Raw genomic sequence first — 16,490 nt, 5'->3', positions numbered from 1 at the left:
TGCATGTCATGTAAATATACACTGAATGTGCACCCACAATAGCCTTTGAAAAAGCCTTTCTTCAGGGGCCTTGAACTGCAAACTTACCAACACTTAAAGAACAATTGTGCCTGATCTTTTAAACAACCAAGCCATGAGCTTTTTAAACTCCATAATTTTGCAAAGATCACAATCATTATAAATTTATTTACTGTTTTTTTTTTTAGCCTCAACCAGTTCTCCAAACACTTTTCAATTATACACTTGAAAAGCAGTGGTGACATACACACTTTATTTTCTGACCAAATCTGGGAGACAATTACATCATCCTCAAAAAACCCAAACCATCAGATGATCCATTGGAAACTATTGCATAGACTCTATATGTCCCCTTTAAATGCTTCTATATGCATCTGTCACCTTCCCCAAATTGTAATTTATGTCCGCAGAGGGCACTGGGTACATATTTAAATTTTTTTGGGGAATGCTCTGCACTTTTTCCTTTCTGGTCTCAGCTTGCTCATGACATATCATTCCTGTTAGATAAGGATATGGTGTTGACTCCAGAACTGTTCTTCTTAAATAACTTTTCTGAATTGGCATTGTCTTCGCAATGTACTTTTAAAATGTACGTTTAGCTGCTCTCACTGCGGCAAAGAAAATGTTAAGTCAGTCGCTGGATTCCTCCACATACGATGAGCAGGCGTGTATGGGGCTTATCTTTGCTGGACATTATTTCCTTGGAACTATCAACAGCTCACATTCATGGTGCAAAGACTAAAACTTTGAAGACCTGGAGTGCTACTTTTGATATTGTTAAATCCTTTGTTTCTTCTTTTTGATGTACAATTTATTTTGTATTTATGTATACTTTCTGTTTATCTTATGATTAGGTATTTTACTTTTCTCCACTGCAATGTCTTATAATTCCTCAGCACAGTATAAGTCTACCTGGGGGGTGGGGGTTGGGGTGGTGATTACAATCTAATATGTTGTATCTTCTCTATATTGTACTGACTACTCAATTAAAATTGTTCACAAAAAAAATTATACACTTGAAAAGCACAGAAATAACCCACTACAGTAATTTTACACTTACCTTATGCCAGGAACACTTGGCATAGATGTGCTTGCTACTGTGGCTATAACTGTTTTATTCTTGAATACATTTTATTGAATGTTATGATACTACATTTTTAACCCTGAACTTTTCATAAAAGCTGTAAGGAAACATAATTTTGTTATTGCCAGAGCCATGGAAGTACCTCTTTTAAAAAAGACAATGACTGCCCATCAGAATATAGGCCAATTACAACGTTCTTTAGTCATAATGCTTCAGTGTGTGGACATGTTTCACTAATATCCCTGATTTATGAAAAACTGCAATATGATATTTCAACCCTATACAAGACTGTGAGTGTTACCTCAATGTTCAGTATGTATTTGAAAGATACACATGGTTTAGAATGCAAACGTTTGTATGTAAAAAGTGGTGTTTTGTGATGTGCACAAAGATGTCAATCCTTTATGAAACTGGAAAAACTTAGCAAATGTTAGTTGTACTGCAAAATGATGTTTTGCTAGAAAGAACATCCTTCTTTTTATATTCAGATTCATTAAACGTTACTTCATTAAGTCCAGCGGATGTGTACTTTACATTGTCAATGCATCTTAAAATACAAAGTGCCAAAATGTAAGAATGATTTGTGCCAAAAAGTTTTTTTTCCCTGAAATTATGCAGCTGTATTATAAAACCTGCTGGTGTGGAACTACTGTTGTTGATAGCCTGTGCGTAAAGTCAGATTTGAAGTTGTCTGAAGATAAACTATGATGAAGTAGTTCATTAAAAAATAAAAATATTTTTAATTGAGATTACACTGCAATGACTTTCTTTGGTGGTTTTGAGTTCATAGGCAAGTTGAAACTGGACTACATAAGACAATTAAAAACCTCAGCTTCGTTTCTATGCATAACATTTTGCATGACACATTTGAATTAAAATTACTCTCACCTACTATTACTGAAGGGGAAATCATATTAAAAAACATGATTTATTTTTATTCCCACAAAAAAAAACTTATTGCTGTATGCTCATGTCAGATGAGATGTTTTCCTTCTCAAAACATAAGGAACTGAAACAAAACAATTGATGAAACAGAAATGCACCGCAATACTGACTAATAAATCCACAAATCTTAAATGAAAAGAAATTTAAAAAGTAGTTTTTTTTTAATTCACTCAGAATATATTTAGTAATCGAAGAGAACAAAAAAACAAAATCTCTGTAAACACGTGCGGTAATATCAGGTAACAAATGATGCATGAATACATCTGATTTTAGTTTAATCCTGAAGCCAGTCTTCTTTAGCCCAGTCAGGCATTTGGGTGGTATATTCAAAGCCAGGTCCTTTGTATCGTAATGCATGTAGGTACATAATCAAATCCTTCTCCGTTGGGTCAGGTCGCACAATTTTACACTCACCACATAAATTATCTCGGACAAAAGCATTCGATTTTGCAGTTCTGGAGGCTTCATCTGATACTGAATCCTTTTCTTTATGAGCACCACTCATCTTGTCTGCAGTCTCGGCTGCAGATGTGCTCTTGTGAAGTTCTTGACTACCTTCTGCCTTTACTTCCTCCTCTGTTAATTTACGCGAACCGTCATCACACACAACACCACTCGACGCAGGTGCAGTTATTTGATCATTGTGTTCTTGAACACCATCACTACACTCTGTCTTCGGCCCTTGCTTTCCTAAGACCTCTACATCAGGCAAATCCAACAAGTGCAGATTCTCTTTTGAACAATGCTCTTTTATAAGAGCTTCTAGAAGCTCTTCATCACTCATACCCACTAGCCCTCCTTTGGCTCTGTTTGGACCCCATGCAGAAGACCCATAGATGGGATCGTTGAGGATTGGAAAGCCGAGGAACTGAAGATGAACACGAATCTGGTGAGTACGTCCTGTGAGAGGCAGACAGCGGACCACACTAGAGCGCCCGTTATAGCTAAGTCTCTGGAAAACTGTGCGGGATTCTTTGCCTTTGGGATCCACCCTACAGAGGCCCACGCGGAAGGACACTAGCAGGATGGGTTCTTCACACACCACCTCACCCTCTGGAAACTCCCCTTCCACACGACACACATACTCCTTCTCTAACTGAAAAAGGAAAAAGAAAAGAAAGTATAGTTTAAATCTGCATGAAATTAAAATTCACCTTAACTATTTTATAAATGCATGTTATAGACCTTTGCCTGACAATTCCAGACTTTTAGAGGTTGCATACACTGTCATTTCTAGTTAATATTTTAGTAAGGAGACCTGCACATGACATGCAAGAAAAAAATCAATTAATTAAAAAAAAAAACGTGGCCATAAATTATGTTGTGGGAGCAGATTCTGAATTTGTGGTCACAATATCCAAATTTTCTTCCATTTATTTAATTCACGTTTAAAAATGTAGTAAAATATAACATTAAAATAATACATTAATTATTCACTTTTCAAACGGACAAATATATACACAGATAAAATTTGAATTAGTGTAAAGAATGTTATTTAATTGTAACAAAATAACACATTAACAACTGATATTTAAATGCAAGTTTTAAATTGCTGTTTTTTTAAGGAAAAAAAAACATTGTTTAAATGTCCTGTCCAATGGCATTATCACATCAAACCGTTCAAATTATTATTATTATTGTTATACTTTATTCTCAAATGATTAATGTTAACAACATCAGCATTGGTGACTATGAGTAGTGTGTATTAGCGTGTAGATTTCAATTTCTGCACAGTCTAATCTAATTGTCATACTCTTCGAATTTCATATTAAGAACTTCTTTTAACCCAAAAAGCAAATTATGCTCCATTCGCACCAAATACTGTTCTTTTTAGCAGCATCATATGACCCCTTTAACTAAAAAAAAGTTACGGACTGCAGCTTTAAATTAAGTGATTTTTTTCCATTTTATTTTTAAGCGACACTCCTAGTTCTCCATAAGTCTGTGGGTCAGAGTACCCCTTTAGACTAGTACCAACCACTGTAAACAGATTTTGGTCAACAGTTTTCCAAAGCTCAAGAATAAGTCAAATAATTTTCAGTGTTGATATAATTTAACCTTTACTTATATCAACAATTCCAACAAACTGTGACTGACAGAATGCAACATTTTTAAGACCGTACAGCAAATATGCCATTTAGAAATGTTGTCCTACCTGTCTCTCACGAACCATCGCATCCAGTTTTTTGGAGACCTCAAGTGTACGAGCAAACAGCAGCACACCTGAGGTGAGGCGGTCCAGTCGATGTACTGTGTGGAGGCCACTAAGGCCCTTCTCCTTTCCCAGAATGAAAATGACAGTATTGTGACGGTAGCGGCCACAGGGATGCACGGGAAGTGAGGCGGGTTTATCCACCACCACCAATTCACCATCATCCACCAGAACCTCCAAGGGCCTCCCACTCACAGGGGGCTCATGACGATGCACTGTGTTCCTCATAAAGTCATTATTCTAGACAAGCAAAAGAGATACAAAACAATTAAACAAACCAGCACATATAAAGAGACAGTCAGTGAGTGTTGTCACGTGATCTCTTACCTTTAGTATTATATTCAGGTCATCCACAGGGGTTTCATTCAATTTAATACGCCCCTCTTTGACAGCCTTATTGTAGTAATCCAGAGACTCCGCCCGGAATTCACTCTTAAAAATCTCTAGTAGTGTTTTACCAATCCAGCGTCCCTTACAGTAAGTCGTAAAATCAAAATAATAAGGATACACTTTGCGAAGACCGCTTTCAAAATAGTAGGAGGTTTCCGCAAAATGTTCTTGGCTGAAACTCACGCCTGGGTTGCGTTTCTGTGGCGGAGGCACGTACCGCTCTCCGGGACGCAGCTGTTTGCCGCACTTCTTTTGCTTCTTACGTTTGCCTTGTTTTGCTGCCTCATCCGTCTCCTCGTTTTTACGTTTACCGCGATTTGTTCTGACAGTGCTGTCCGTATCACAGCTGTCCTCTTTAGTCTCCATGGCGTGTACTTGAGTATAGAACTGTTGTTTTGCGAAGTTCAGATGTATTAGACTTGCGCACTATTTGTCCTGACATTTAGCGCTGTCCGTAGCGTTCCCAGAGTTTTAACACTCACGTTTTTGTTCCGATACAAGTGTCTCAGAAAATGGTTGTTTTCTCTTTTTCCAAAGCAAAGTAATGCATTTAAACCCGCTACCGTCCCTTTCGCACACGTGAACATGCCATCCAGCGGCTCAATGACCGGAATAAGATTTCCGTCTTGGGTTGATGACGTCATTTGTTTACGAATTATTTGTGGTGTAAAAATTTGTGTCTACTTTTATTCTACATTCTACTTTTATTCTTTTATTCTATTTCACAGGCCTATTTAAAAGTATTATATAAATATTTGTATAGATTTGTTTCTTCCCTTTTTTGTATGAATTCTTTCATTTCATTCTTTCTTGAAACTTGATGTTTAAATTATTTCCATGTGCACATTTTCTGAATATTGAACACATGTAAATCAATTAACAGCTATTGTTTAACACATATAATCTTTAGTGAATTAATCTGTAACTTCCTTTTTTGGGCAAAAATTGGTCATTTTTTCCTATTGACACTGGCCATTAATCTCATATCGCTTCACAAGATATATGTGCATTTATTTTTCTTTTTTCTTCTTCTTTTAATGCAGTTCTATGTATTTTTACATTTCTTGGCAAGGATAACAAAAAATGGTTTATAGTAGTTCATAAATCATATATCATAGTACAGTATACTGAGCTTTATTAATTTGAGAAAAAAACACAAGGTCTTATATTATGTTTACATTTAATTGTGTACATTTAACATGTAGATTAATGCAAAAATCAATGAATTCAAATCAAATTTAAATCACACAGTTGATTAGACAACAGCAACACTCAAAATCTGACTCCATGCACAGACTACAAAAGAAAGAGAATAATTTTTCAACTCATTTTTCATTTCAACAGCTAAAAGTATTTTTGTTTCCCATATATTTAAGCCTTAACATATAACTTAGTAGTGAGACATCAAAATGATTAATCAAAAGTTAGCATGGTAGCAGTTACATTTCCACATATAACTGTACTCTATATTTCGATTGCTTCTTGCTGTGTAGTATGTTAAAGCTGAACACGGCCACTTATGAAGCATACTGAGATCACAAGCCTTAGATATGGAAGTTCTCGCTCACTCAGTTTAAGTATCTAAAGAGACACCTCAGAGAATTCAGTATTCGTTTCAGTCCTCTAGCAGTTACTGCATTTGAACTTCAGTTTTAAGTCAAGAATCAGAATGATCTAGACGAGTATGTTGCTAGGCAGCAGGTGGAGATAGGATGAGAGCATTCCCTCAGCCCTAAGGGCTTTCTGAACCACAGCACCAGCGCCATCTCCTGCAGGGGCAACCATACTGCAATCAGAGCTCATCACTGGGAAGAGAAACGAATCAACAGCCACATAGATGTGATGAGCTACAGTACAATATAAATCACTCTATTCTGCTTTATCTCATTAGGACTGGATGCATACCCTGGCCACTGGCAGTGTTTGTCTGTCAGTGGGACGTAAACCACACCCATCAGTGCTTTCCTGAGGAAAGTACCATCGCTCTGACGGTCATACTGCTCGAGAACTTGGCTTCCACCCTCCGGGCCCACAGGCAAAACAAGTCTCCCACCTGGTTTCAACTGTTCCAGGAGCTGTTGATGCATACGTATAATAAGACTACTGCAGGCTATGTGAACAACAATTAAGTCTAATTCATTATGTGCATACAGCTTTAGGGAGTGTAGGAGCTGCTGCTCCAACATGAATAGCATCATAGGGGGCTTCATCAGGATAACCCAACCGTCCATCACCCACTGCAAGGCGAAAAAAAAGAAAAGCATTTCACGAAAACAAGTTTGTTAAACCATTCTTGTAATGTCACTAGCAATGACATAAACAGGTCCAATGAGAATGTCTGTGCTTCAACATACAAGAAAACATATTATTTTAATAAATTATTTTAATCACTCACCCACTAATTTAATTTGTCCAGAGGCAAGCAATTCTGGATCGTCCGCCTGGACATTTTTCACAGAGGCTTGCACCAGCTCATCTATGTGGTCAATTCCCACTACTTTTCCAGAGGGTCCTACCTGCAGAATAAACATAGCAAAATATAATGTACAACAGGAATCTGTATATCTAATTAAATAAAAGAATTATGTAAAAGAAATTTTTTTTTAAAAAGGAAAAAATGTGATGAAAGATGTTTAGATTTTATTGTACATAATTTTGTTATATAGATTTGTGTCTTGGTGTTTAAAATTTGAATTATTGTTCAAGTTGGTGTAGAATTATATTTTCTTCTTCAACATGATATATATATATATACCGTCCAACCTGACAGAACTGGAGAGGATCTGCAAGGAGGAATGGCAGAGGATCGCCAAATCCAGGTGTGAAAAACTTGTTGGATCTTTCCCAAAAAGACTCATGGCTGTATTAGATCAAATGGGTGCTTCTACTAAATACTGAGCATTTTTCAGTTTTTCTTTTTTAATAAATCTGCAAAGATGTCAACAATTCTTTTTTTTTCTGTCAATATGGGGTGCTGTGTGTACATTAATGAGGAAAAAAAATTAACTTAAATGATTTTAGCAAATGGCTGCAATATAACAAAGAGTGAAAAATTTAAGGGGGTCTGAATACTTTCCGTACCCACTGTATATATATATATATATAAAAAGACAGCGCTCACCATTCTGGCAAAGCATGCAGTGAGATATCCACTTCCTGAACCCACATCCATGGCTGAAGCTCCTTCTGTTAACTTGTCACTGAGGACCTCCAGAGCATGTGCATGCTACACAAGAAGTCATTCATTATTGCATATCAAATATAACAGTGACAACTATTTTAGAAGTGTTTGCCTGACCTACCATATGAGGGGCACTGATTGTAGCCTTGTATCCTTTGTAGAAAAAAAACAGTGTGAGTGAAATTGTTTTTTTTTTCTAGTTTGCTTCATGTATTCAAACCAATATACAGTGCACAGCATAAATGAGTACACCCCCTCTGATTAAATATAAAAAGATGTATTTTCTTAATGATCACTAATATAATTCATAGAAAGATGGCAAAATTGAAATGTATTAAACATATTCTTAATAAAAAGTGTACTCATTTATGCTGTGCACTCTAATATGCCTGCTGATGTATGAAATTCACCTATGGACTGGGGAGAGTCAGCATAAGGGTGGTCTCTGGAATAAATCCCTCTATCAGTGGCAAGCATGGCATTAAACACTCTGTCACTGCGGATAACTGCATGATCTGTCACAGAAGGACAACATTAAGCTCTTTACTACTGAATCTGTCCATTAAATGACATTTGTGTATTGAGATGTACAATAACATCTAAGCATTGTTTTTATATCACTATCTCTCTACTAACCTCTTAAGCGAGTGATGAGTTCTATATGTGTTTTGCCACTAGAGATCCATGCCATGGTTCTGGAGAGCAGCAAACCCATAGGGACCGCTACTGCTGCCAGCCTGAGCAGTGTCTGCATTGCCTAACAAGCACTGCCTGCAACAAATGATGCCTGGATTTCAACAATTGCCAAGTTCGGACAGTCTGTAAACTCACTCTGACGTACACCTGTCCTGAGTCTTACCCTGTTGAAAAAGATTACCAACTTAAACCACTTACACTTTGCCAAGCTGGTCTTCAAAGTCCTTAAAACCCTTTCAAATCCAACTAACACAGCAACCTTAACAAGCTGGGAGACTAACTAAAAGCAGCAAACCTAAGCTGGTTTAATATGTTTTTTTTCCCCAACAGATGTAAAAAAATTACATGCATTTAATTTTGTGTAAACTAATCAAAACCAAAAAAGTAATTGAATTTGTGATGCATGCAATAGTGTGTTTGTTCATTAATTTTAATAGCTTTAATGTATGGATCTACCTGTCTTTGGACCTCAGAGCACTGATGCGTTCAACATGCGTCCTTGATTCAGGTCAACAAACGTGAAAATCGGACCTGACCTAAATTTCATACGCCGGACATCAAATACACAATGAAATAACAGAATATTATTATATACGCAACAAACTGGGCTTTAAAAATGTTGTACGTAGTTTTTTTTTTTAAACGTACAACCAAAAATATCACTGAGCAATAAAAAGAACAACATGCAGCGTCTCTAGTACATGTTAGCATACTATTGTTTTAAAATGGTAACTGAGACTAAATAGGTGTATATAAATGACAAGCACATAACTATCAAAACATATCAAAAATCTTACTCGTAAATTTCGACCCGATGTCAACGTGCTGAAGAAGTAAGCGGAAGTAGTGTTTCCAAACACATCTCTACGACCAATCACATTCACGGAGTTACTGACGGACAGGTGCAACGGCCAATCAAAATTCCCTGCCGGTTACTTGCTTCTCAGCAGCAGTGAAGGCAAAACAAGAGAGAAGGATGGGTTTTAAATGCTAATGCTTGTATTTTTTCTCCTTTTAATATATCCTTTTAGGTCTGAGGTGCATTGAGAGCATTGTACTTTTAGGTAAGCACCACTATGTTAATTTTATGACTGATAATTTTCTACTGCTCCATTATATGGGTTTGCGTGAGACCTAGTAATGTCAACAATCATTAAGACTTTGTTATGGAAACAACGATCGCTGTTAAAACTTAGCATTTTTTCCTTTATAGAAACCTGACAAGCCTGTCTTTTTATTTTTAAACCATTAATGTTGATATCCCATGTGTTTACAACACGCATGTCGCTGCAGATTGTTTATAATTAATTCTTCATTAAAAATGTGCTTTAATTACTAGAAACGTGATGATCGACGACTTCGAAACTCATGCGGTCCGATCTAGTGGAGATCTGTGGACTGAGATCTGCTCCAGTCTGCCAGAGCCTCAGGAACAGGATGGTGGACAATTTACAGACTCATTTGAGCCTTCCTCTCCAGGTAACCCTCAGACCAACTCTCCCAGAGCTTCTTTCAGCCCCTGGGAACCAATGGCTGACTCTGAGGTTTACATTGCCAGTTTAGGTACAGGAAATTCCATTTGATAAGCATGTTATTTAATACGGCCTGTTGATTTCGTTTCTAAGAGCATGTTATTTTGCTACAGAAAATCGATTGAAAAGGATCAAGGGACAATCGAATGACGTAACATCAAGGGAAATGCTCCGTTCCTTGTCCCAGGCTAAAAAGGAATGCTGGGATAGATTCCTTCATGATGCCCAAACCTCAGAACTGTTCCAGGAAGGGAACTTCGATCAGAGGTACTGTAAGGATGAGATCTGTAGCTCTCAGGCATCTTGAACTATTCAGCCTCACTTACTTTTGCAGATGGGATAAATGTCTACACATATTATAAAAATGCAACTTTTAATAAATGCTGTTCTTTTGAACTTTCTATTCTTCAAAGAATCCTGAAAAGTTTCCGTAAAACTTTTCCATAAAAAAAGCACAACGGTTTTCAACATTGATAATAATAAATGTTTCTTGAGCAGCAAATCAGCATTTTAAGGATGATTTCTAAATGATCATGTGACACTCAAGACTGGAGTAATGACTGCTGAAAATTCAGCTTTGCCATCACAGCAATAAATTACATTTTAAAATATATTTAAATAGTAAACAGTTATTGTAAATTGTAATAATATTTCACAATATTACTGTATTTTTGATTAAATAAATGCAGCCTTGGTGATCACGAGAGAATTAAAAAAAAAAAAAAATTTAAATAAATAAATCTGGACCCCAAAAATCTTTCTACTTGGAAAATGCTGATACTTTTTAGGACCATTCTGCGCACACACCAGACTGTTTCAGCATATATATTTTCTACAATTTCTCACTTGAATGTTCTACTTTAGTTTACACAATAACATGTCAGAGGAAGGTCAGGACTCTGAATTGGCCAATCTAAAATACTTAATTTATTCTGCTTGAACCACGCTGTTGTTGACTTACTCATGGATTGCGTCTGTGACCCAACATCACCCATGGCAAGTATGCTTGCAGCTGCTTAGCCAGATAAGAAGCCCACTCTGGTGCAAGTAGGGAATGGTGATGATACCTTACCAATTGTAATTGGTCCTGAGGTCCTCTGAAGATGCAATATTTTAATTAGAATATTATTATCCTAAAGATTTTTTTCCATTAATGACCTTGATTAGGCTATTATTCAGAAATCCAGGCAATTTCAAAAGATTAATTTTTCTCTTTGCTGATGATACAAAAAATGGCATTTATTTCTGTGGTCAAATTAATTTAATCAGCTCTTCGGTTTGCGTGTAATTATTCGGTCTTGTGTATCCTGCAGTGCTTTGGAGCAGTTCAAGCGCTGGCTGTCTCCTGAAAGGGTGGCCATCAACGCAGAAGAGCTGGAGTACCTTCTCTTGCCCACACAGAACAGTGAGGCTCCTGCCAGCTCAACCCAAACTGACAAGCCAAGTGAGGAGGAAGAGTGCCCAAGCCCAGAGAAATAAACTTATCACAGCATTAACCTGTTTGCTGTACTGACCAACAGTGCTAGGAGAACTAAGAGTATATGGGGTCTTGTTGTGGACAGCAACTAAATATTGTGATCCATTAAAAGGATTAGTTCACTTCCAGAATAAAAATTTCCTGATAATTTACTCACCCCCATGTCATCCAAGATGTTTGTTTCTTTCTTTCTTCATTCACAAAGAAATTAAGGTTTTTGAGGAAAACATTCCAGGATTTTTCTCCATATAATGGACTTCAATGGTGGCCAACGGGCTGAAGGTCCAAACTGCAGTTTTAATGAAGCTTCAAAGGGCTCTACACGATCCCAGCCGAGGAATAGGGGTCTTATCTAGCGAAACAATCAGTCATTTTCTTTAAAAAGTAATAATTTATTCCTTTTAACCACAAATGCTCGTCTTGCACTAGGTCGACTTCACGCATTACGTAGTCACATTGGAAAAGTTACGCGTGATGTAGGCGGAAGTACCGACCCAGTGTTTACAAAGCAAACATGCAAAGAAAGTCAAATGCTCTTTACGAAAAAAGGTAAAGCAATAACGTCGGATGATTTCGAAGTTGGAGGAGATGGAGTCCAAACTCCAAATGAGATGGAGTTTTTCACCCTACTTTTTGAACCGGAGTACACAGACGAAAAGCTCACTGTGCGTGACCTTTCCAATGTGATTACGTAATGCGTGAATTTGCGGATGCAGAGCTAGTGCATTTGTGGTTAAAAAGTATATACGTTTTTTTATTTTATTTTAGAAAATGACTGATTGTTTAGCTATAAGACCATTATTCCTCGGCTGGGATCGTGTAGAGCCTTTGAAGCTGCATTGAAACTGCAGTTTGGACCTTCAGCCCGTTGGCCACCATTGAAGTCCATTATATGGAGAAAAATCCTGGAATGTTTTCCTCAAAAATCTTAATTTCTTTGTGAATGAAGAAAGAAAGAAACGAACATCTTGGATGGCATGGGGGTGAGTAAATTACCAGGATTTTTTTATTCTGGAACTGAACTAATCCTATAATCGGATCATTTGATTCACATTTAAATGAAGGTGTCTTTGGTTGTGCATGCCTCTCAATCTGGTTTCAACTCCAGATTCATTTTTGTATCCTCATATTTGTTGAACTGAAAGAAATGCATGTGTGAATTAAAAAATCTCTTTCTTTGAGAAATTTTACTTGCCAAGTAACATGCTCTGCAAAAGCAGAAATCTGATTTGTTGAGAGAACTACAAGCATAATCTGAACAAAGTCAAAACTTGACTACATGTTATCATGGAGCATTCAACATATGTATTTTCAAATTAATTGAATTATTTACTATTGAATTAAAAAAATTTTTTTTTTTTGTTATTCCTTTTCTGTAGTATTGTTATACACTAATCCAAGCATACACAGACAATACATTTATAAACACATTTTTTCATGCATATTTACATGAAATGATAATCTAATATCTGTCATACATGTAAACATTCCTCTGAATTCAAACATGTAGGTCAGTGCAGTGGAATAGACGACCACTAAATGAAACATTAGTAGAGAATGTTAAGTGTAAAGAGCCTATTGTCTCTAAACATGTTAGTAACTGTACACTTTATTCTGAAAAGATAATAAAAGCTGTGAAGGAGCCATAATGAGATTCTTGTGTGACCTTTGTAGTGATGCACACTGATATTTTTGCCGAGCACTAACCAATAGATGTCACTATTGTTAAATATGGATGAAGCAGCACTCCAGGGTATTCCTGTCATTATACTGTTAAAGCATCATTGCTTTGTTCCACAGGTCAATATTTTTTTATTATATATCAAATTATTCATATTATGCGTATCAAATTATTTTTTTAGTGCTTTATTTACTTTGACATTTTAGTATTCAAATTTATTTTTTCTGTTTCCAGATTCCTCCTCAACATCGTAAGTTGTTGTGTGTACAATATATATTGATCAAGCTCAGTAGTTTGCCTTACAGCCCATGATACATTACTGATACTGAACCAGGAAAGAAAACATAGGTAATGTCTCGTTTGCCTTTTTAGGTGTCTCATTAATACATGTATTTTTGTAAGAGTGGTTCATTACTAATACAAAGAATATTTAAATAACAAAAATATGCCAAATCGGAAAGAATGAAGGATTTAATAGGAGCGCTCGATTTGTTCGCACCTATAATGACGACCAAATATCCCGTCTTTGCAGGTTTTTATTTTAAATTGTTCTTTAATTAATGCGTTCGTTTTTATAATTAAATGATTTTTGTCATTTTTTGTTAGTTTTTTTTTTTAAATTGAATTTAATTAGTTTGATTTATTTAATTACATTATCAATTTAGCCGAAGGGAAGGTCTGTGAAATCATGTTGGAACAATGCAAGTTTTTCTAGCATTATATAAGTAGGCTGGTCGTTACTGAAGGTTCCACACACTTGTGCGCATTGACGGGTCGAGGGAAATCTCCAGTCATCTGAGCGATCTGAGCGCTCAATATGTACACGAGTTGCGAACGTTTTAAGGAGGAAATTTACGTGGGTTGTATTTAATAAAGGCAACGTAGTGATTTACCCAGTCTGTGAAGAAGTCGTACCTGTATCCTTAAACTAAGTGCTCTTGGATCATGCAGCATCCACTGAAGAAGTGATCAAAAGGACAAAGGTGGGGAAATGTTTTAGCTTAAACTGAAATAATGCTGTGTGTGTTGAAATAATGTTTTAATTGGCAAGCTAATTGAATTGCACAGAGCGATATTAAACACACGATACAAGGTATTTTTAGGTGCAGAAAATTAATTAGTAGGATCAATAGCCTAGTTGTCTCTAAATGTAAATATAGCCTATATTTGGAACTCGGAAACATGCATTTAATGGATATTAGATTTAATAATTGCTACTCAATCATCATAATTTCATATATCGAAAAGGGTTTTTCGTCTTCTAAACTCCTCATTTATCACCAAAGGACGGTAAGTCAGGTTAAGCTCATTACTGGACTGAATCTGTCTTTTTAGGTTTGTGGGGACTGGCTCCCCCATTACAACTGTTAAATTACCTCTCTAGTGCTGAGGAGAGAAGGATCTGAGTAATGTAACTGCTGTCTTCATTTAGACTTGAGCTCTGCTGCTGTTCATATACGGTCTGGTGGGAAGCAGTAGCAACATGTTCAGAACAGATCATATTGTAGACTATTTGACAGAAAGCAACATACAGGACTTTCAGTCTCACAGTGTTCTCTGCATGTTCAGAGTGCCCATAACTGTCAATTAATAATGGAAATCCACATACACTAGCAATATGAATGCATCAGGTAAACTAATCTACACAGGCCATTTATCTTTTGTTCTGTTGTGTTTGTTTATTCAGATGTTTCATTAGAACTGTCCTATGCTTTTATATTAATATTCCCATTATGGGTCATGTTGTCACAACTAAAACTGACATTAAATCACAATTGCTTTTCATGCAAACTGTAAAGTAATTTATTAAATTTGCCGAAAAGTAATAAGCTGTTTCAACAGCAGATAATTTTTTCTTCTTCTATTACTTCTTCTTATTCCTTTAATCTTTTACAGTGAACACTTGTCAGTCTGAGCAACTAACGTCTTGTAAGGGTCCTCTAACAGATAGAAGCCAAAAAGTCTGCTTAAGTTTTTCAGTCTTAGACAATTTCAAAGAGACTTCTTGTTCACAAGTACTGTACGTACAAGTGGCTGTTCATGGAATTTTATCTCAAAGAGATACACTAAAGCACTGCGTACACTAAAGCACTGTAGCTAGAAACTGAAGAAAGAGTTAAGTGTTTTGCTATCGCAATTTGCTATTGCGTGGAATTTTGCAATTATCATACTGAAGTCCTGACTGAGAATCATTTCAAGAGGTTATTTGTACATCTCTTCACTTATGAGGACAGAGAACACAGATTTGCTGTTTTCTTGTACACTGTAGTCTGTTCAAATCAGGTTGTATGGTAGGTGTAGATTACTTTGCCATAAGTCTTTCCTTTATATTGTAGATTAGGAATGGCCTTTCTGTTCTACAGACAAAAAGTACATGACCTCTCCACTTTAATCACAAAAAAATAATGTAAAAGTGGACTTCCAATCTGGGCAGGTGTAGTGTGATCTGTGCTGATATCACGAAGGTCATTTAGAGCCAACAAAGTGCTGAATTTGTTTCAGGCAAAAATGTTCCAGCAATACATTTATTTACATTTTTTTTCTAAAGCAGTGGTTCTGATCCAGACTACATTAAATATGAGTTTACATACAAGAGTAAACATGGTTAGCACTGACCACAGTGTAGTGTAGTGAATTATTAGCTACCAACAGCAACCATTGAAATACAAGACATTTAGATTACAAAATGGTTAAATTTCCTATTTATTTCTATTCATATTACCAATATTCAAATTTACAAATATACAAGCAATATACAAAATGAACATTCAAAATAATTATTTTAATGAATATTATTCATGTCATGTTACATGTTAATATGTTAATACTGTGAAATATTGCTATAATTTAAAACAACTGTTTTCTTTTTTTTTAATTTAATTTATTCCTTTATAGTCTTCAGTGTTACACGATCCTTCAGAAATCATCCTAACATGCTGATTTGTTGCTCAAGAAACATTTATTACCAATAACTGATAATAACTGATACATTTTTTTCAGGATTCTTTGATGAATGGAAAGCAGCATTTATTATTCAGTCTTTACATTTACTTGAAATCAGCATTAATTTGAAATATTTTGTAACATTAAGGATGTGTCACTTTTGATCACTTTAGTGCATCCTTGCTGAATAAAACAATAAAAAAAAAATCTTACTCACCCCAAACTTTTGAACAGTAAAATATACATTCACTTTCTGTTTACATTTACAATGTCTTCAATTTACATGTCACTTTTTTTTTTCAAACAGGTGTCAGTGTTTTGTCTTCATACG

General features: G+C 35.9%; 3 protein-coding genes across 8 annotated transcripts; 1 reads left to right on the top strand and 2 right to left on the bottom strand.

Moving 5' to 3' along the window:
* Window positions 1-837: 837 nt before the first annotated feature.
* On the bottom strand, window positions 838-5,251 carry LOC107733185 (RNA pseudouridylate synthase domain-containing protein 2-like). Of its 2 annotated transcripts, XR_001638953.1 has the most exons (4): window positions 4,587-5,251; window positions 4,203-4,499; window positions 2,026-3,143; window positions 838-849 (listed from the first exon to the last, which is right to left on the bottom strand). XR_001638953.1 is itself a non-coding variant. In XM_016544733.1 (3 exons), exons 1-3 carry the CDS (start codon window positions 5,013-5,015, stop codon window positions 2,322-2,324), a joined length of 1,548 nt encoding a protein of 515 aa, XP_016400219.1. In that variant the 5' UTR covers window positions 5,016-5,251; the 3' UTR covers window positions 2,021-2,321. The 2 variants fall into 2 exon arrangements, 1 of the variants encoding a protein (XP_016400219.1); XM_016544733.1 differs by lacking the exon at window positions 838-849 and having other exon boundaries at window positions 2,021-3,143.
* A 588-nt stretch (window positions 5,252-5,839) lies between these two features.
* LOC107733189 (protein-L-isoaspartate(D-aspartate) O-methyltransferase-like) lies at window positions 5,840-9,760 on the bottom strand. 5 transcript variants are annotated; one of them, XM_016544736.1, is made up of 10 exons: window positions 9,324-9,393; window positions 8,983-9,057; window positions 8,467-8,601; window positions 8,241-8,345; window positions 7,952-7,983; window positions 7,771-7,875; window positions 7,045-7,165; window positions 6,801-6,886; window positions 6,555-6,724; window positions 5,840-6,418 (listed from the first exon to the last, which is right to left on the bottom strand). In XM_016544736.1, exons 3-10 carry the CDS (start codon window positions 8,582-8,584, stop codon window positions 6,382-6,384), a joined length of 774 nt encoding a protein of 257 aa, XP_016400222.1. In that variant the 5' UTR covers window positions 8,585-8,601; window positions 8,983-9,057; window positions 9,324-9,393; the 3' UTR covers window positions 5,840-6,381. The 5 variants fall into 5 exon arrangements, with proteins under 5 accessions (XP_016400222.1, XP_016400224.1, XP_016400226.1 ...); XM_016544738.1 differs by having other exon boundaries at window positions 8,983-9,062; window positions 9,324-9,378; XM_016544741.1 differs by having other exon boundaries at window positions 5,841-6,454.
* LOC107733190 (uncharacterized protein C15orf57-like) lies at window positions 9,468-11,702 on the top strand. The gene is made up of 4 exons (XM_016544742.1): window positions 9,468-9,590; window positions 9,866-10,089; window positions 10,172-10,325; window positions 11,372-11,702. Exons 2-4 carry the CDS (start codon window positions 9,873-9,875, stop codon window positions 11,535-11,537), a joined length of 537 nt encoding a protein of 178 aa, XP_016400228.1. The 5' UTR covers window positions 9,468-9,590; window positions 9,866-9,872; the 3' UTR covers window positions 11,538-11,702.
* The last annotated feature ends 4,788 nt before the right edge of the window (window positions 11,703-16,490 follow it).

The sequence above is a fragment of the Sinocyclocheilus rhinocerous genome, unplaced genomic scaffold, assembly GCF_001515625.1.
Source record: "Sinocyclocheilus rhinocerous isolate Xijiao unplaced genomic scaffold, SAMN03320098_v1.1 scaffold8, whole genome shotgun sequence".
Classification (NCBI taxonomy): Eukaryota; Metazoa; Chordata; class Actinopteri; order Cypriniformes; family Cyprinidae; genus Sinocyclocheilus; species Sinocyclocheilus rhinocerous.
The sequence above is the reverse complement of the archived record's forward strand: the minus strand, read 5'-3'. Positions and strand labels throughout refer to the sequence as shown.